Source organism: Colobus angolensis, unplaced genomic scaffold (assembly GCF_000951035.1).
Source record: "Colobus angolensis palliatus isolate OR3802 unplaced genomic scaffold, Cang.pa_1.0 Scaffold282, whole genome shotgun sequence".
NCBI classification, from domain to species: Eukaryota; Metazoa; Chordata; class Mammalia; order Primates; family Cercopithecidae; genus Colobus; species Colobus angolensis.
Window position 1 is genome coordinate 1609479 of NW_012116066.1, and position 3823 is coordinate 1613301.

The 3823-nt window shown below is 36.6% G+C and overlaps 1 protein-coding gene across 1 annotated transcript in view; it reads right to left on the reverse strand.

The window, feature by feature from the left end:
- Window positions 1–3823, reverse strand: part of DOCK11 (dedicator of cytokinesis 11) — a gene marked incomplete at its 3' end in the record, with an annotated part of 157159 nt that overhangs the window by 130150 nt on the left and 23186 nt on the right. Inside the window, exons 7-9 of the mRNA XM_011948698.1 lie at window positions 2190–2367; window positions 1719–1798; window positions 228–311 (exon numbers count right to left, since the gene is read on the reverse strand). Coding sequence (XP_011804088.1) covers window positions 228–311; window positions 1719–1798; window positions 2190–2367 — 342 coding nt within the window. The remainder of the gene's footprint in view (window positions 1–227; window positions 312–1718; window positions 1799–2189; window positions 2368–3823) is intronic.

The following is a 3823-nucleotide window of genomic DNA, read 5'->3' on the forward strand; positions in this document are numbered from 1 at the left end:
TATATATATATATATATAAAATTCAGCTCCAAATTATCTGCATATGTGACAGTCCCCTCGAGTGAAGAGTTAATTGTTAAGTTACCTGTTCAAAGTAAACAAGACAAATATAAAACAATCTATATTCCCCACTGGTGCAAAAAACAGTGAGTTCAACATTTCAAAGATGTTGTTTATCTGAATGAGCAATAATTCTAAGACTATTTAAAGAAACATATCATTAATACCTGAACTTCTGAATCAAAAGAAAAGAGATTCTGTCTTCCATCTCCTCTACTGAGTTTGTTTAGTTGTTCAGTTTCTCTTCCATACTAAAATTTTAAAAAATATGTATGTTACTTCATTTCCTTCAAAACAGTGTTAAATACTATTTAATGTATAGTTTATGTGAAACTATCAATCTGTCACAGCTTCAAAAATACACCATTCGTCCTGTAGTCAGTACAAAACAGGAATGCAAGAGACTCTGGATGCAAAGGAGAAATAAACAAAAGAGAAATCACCATAGTTTTCATAGCCATTATGTTAGCTATAGAATATTATATGTAATTCTGATTCCATCACTTTGGGAAATACCTAACAAGCTGCACAGTCCAGGATGACAAAGATTGAGAGGGAATGCAACTAAAATCTATAAAATCATTTTACAAAATCCTAGATAAGGCCAGGCACGGTGGTTCATGCTGGTAATCCCAGCACTTTGGGAGGCCAAAGTGGGTGGATCACTTGGGGCCAGGAGTTGGAGACCAGCCTGGCCAACAAGGTGAAACCCTGTCTCTACTAAAAATACAAAGATTAGCTGGGCGTGGTGGCAGGCGCCTATAATCCTAGCTACTCAGGAGGCTGAGGCAGGAGAATCACTTGAACCCGGGCAACACAGGTTGCAGTGAGCTGATCGCACCACTGCACTCCAGCCTGGGCAATAGAGTGAGACTCTGTCTCAAAAAAAAAAAAAAACAACAACAAAAAACAAAACCTAGATTAGAGGATCATGAGTGTGTCCCTAAATTTTGAAAAATAGCTTTGAAGTTTATGAGGGGTAAATTTAAAACAGAAAAAAAAAAAAGTGTTTCCAAATTTGTGTAATTTGTCCAGGAAGATGAATAAAGTAAAAATACAAATAGGTTTGACAAAGATTTAAATGAATAAATGGGTCACAACCTACTAATCGACTATAATATAGAGTCTACAGAATATAATATCTTGGTAAGATACTCAGAACAATCATCTCTACAATTTCAAAATTAGTTCATTTCAGACTTCAAACAGCAGCAAAATCTTTGTCAGATTGCATCATTCATATATACATATATTTACATATAGAGAATATGATTTTCATGTGAGATTAACATATGTTGGTCATAGATTAAATATCATGTGCATGAGCTGCATCATTATCCTTCTGAAGAATTATTTTATGAATGATATACAGTAATTAAATTGAATAAGAACTAGCAGATAAAATTAATGAAGTCACAAAAGCCTGGAAGTATTTCTTGGTGTCTGGAAAAAAATAAGATTTTTCCAAACTGTCAGTTGATACTTACAAGTAAGTCTTCAGGAGTGCAACTTTTATTTTACAATCTCTACCTGTTTCACCAATCTGCTGTGGTTTTTAACGTGGAAATGACATTGCCAAATGGAATCCAGCATTAAAACTTTAATAGCTAATCCTGCATTATCTCAGTTGAAGGCAAGTTGCCATATGAAAGATGTACCTTCATCAGTTCCGGATGCATGCTCCTTTCCAAACTTGCCATGATGTTCTCGGCTTTTCCTTGGCTGCTAGTTTCATCATCTGCAAATTCATTAAAAGCAGATGTTCTAAACCATACAGACCATTACTAATAACCTAAGAGGAGTATCCTAACTATCTCTCCCACCCATCCTCTCCTACTAGATTTATTGCAAAGAATTTCTATTATGAAAGCATAGGGAAAACTTTAATGGACTTTTGAAAACCTGCCATGAATTTTCTATCTGTTTTAGTCTGGTTATATTTCATGTGTCAGAGCCCATACAGCATCAACTATTTTTAAAAAGTCTATCAACCTCCACAGTCACTTATTAATGAAGAAGCAGGTCAACTTTTAAGATTAAGAGTTCTCTATTCACCCTGCACAGAGGACATTTCCATGGAATAAAGACAAGGGCTTTACTTCAATAATAAATCACTTTAAAATTCTGACCTTGTGCTGTTTCTACCGTCTCCTTTTTCTCTTGAACTAAACTGTCGGTATTGATCTGAATAATCTTTTTCAAAGTTATCAACCATTCCTCCATTTCCTGCTCAGTTTCAGCAGCCAGATAATGGCTATACTTATCTAACATCTTGAGTTCAAAAGCATGACGGCGCATTTTGGGGCACTAGAAGGGGGAAAAAAAAGCATGTGTTCAGTTAGTTTAGTTGTCCTTTTACTATTAGATTTCATTAGTTTATATTTATTTTTATCTCAGCTTAGTATATATGTGCGTCAAGACTTTCATGAAATAACTGCTTCTTTCAGTAAGAAACAGACACTCTAAGACAACAAATGACTATGTTAAATATATTTTTTGTTCCCCTCAGGACTGAGCACAGTAGTATGAATATGCATAAAGTTGGCAGAAAACAATACTTGTTAAGTATTATCATTTAAGGCCTTTTGGCATCCTTCACATTTAGAAAATCAAAGTACCACCAAAAAAGTAAGCAAACATTTTACAATTTCCAGCCTGTTCAAACTTTTCCTTGAATATTTAAGGATTTTCAAAGTCAGCACTTCAAAAAATTTAAATATGACCTGAAACAAATCTGATACTTAATTTCTATCTCACCACAAAAGGCACTACAGATCCTAACTCATTTTACCACGCACAGTATCAACTGTATCACAGTAGTATAAAAGAAGACTACAGAGTTTGGCAGCACAACAGGGCGACCATAGTTAACAATAATTTATTGTATATTTCAAAATAACTAGAAGAGTGGATTTGGAATGTTCCTAACACAATGAAATGATACACACTTGAGGTGATGGATAACCCAATTACTCTGATTTGATCGTTTGCATATTGTATACTTGTATTGAACTATCACATGTACCCCCCAAATATGTAGAAATATTCCATATCCATAACAATGAAAAAGTAAAGACGGGGGCAGTGGCTCACACCTGTAGTCCTAGCACTTTGGGAGACTGAGGGAGGATTGCTTGAGCCCAGGAGTTTGAGACTAGCCTGAGCAAAGTGGTGAAACCTCATCTCTCCAAAAAAGAAAAATTAGCCAGGCGTGATGGCACGTGGCTGTAGTCCCAGCTACTCGGGAGGCCGAGGTGGGAGGATCATCTAAGCCTAGGAGTTCAAGGGTGCAGTGAGCCAAGATGACACTACTACACTCCAGCCGGGGCAATACAGTGAGATCCTGCCTCAAAAAAATAATTAAAAATTAAAAAGAGAATGCCAAGCATGGTGGTTTATGCATGTAATCCCAGCACTTTGGAGGCTAAGGTAGATTCCTTGCAGCAAGGAGTTCAAGGCTGCAAGGCTGCAGTGAGATATGATCATGCCACTGCACTCCAGACAAGGCAAGACTCTGTTTCAAAAAAAGAAAGAAAGAGAGAGAGAGAGAAACAGAGAGAAAGAAGAAGAAGGGGAAGAAGGGGAAGGAGAAGGGGAAGTGAAAGGGGAAGAAGAAGAAGAGGAGGAGGAGGAAGAGGAGGAGGAGGAGGAGGAGGAAGGGCTTGGTAAAAAAAAGAAAGAAAAAGTAAGACCATACAACCATAGTTGGTTCACATTAAATTGTGACTCTCCATAAACTACATGGAAGTAACCTGTGCTGAAT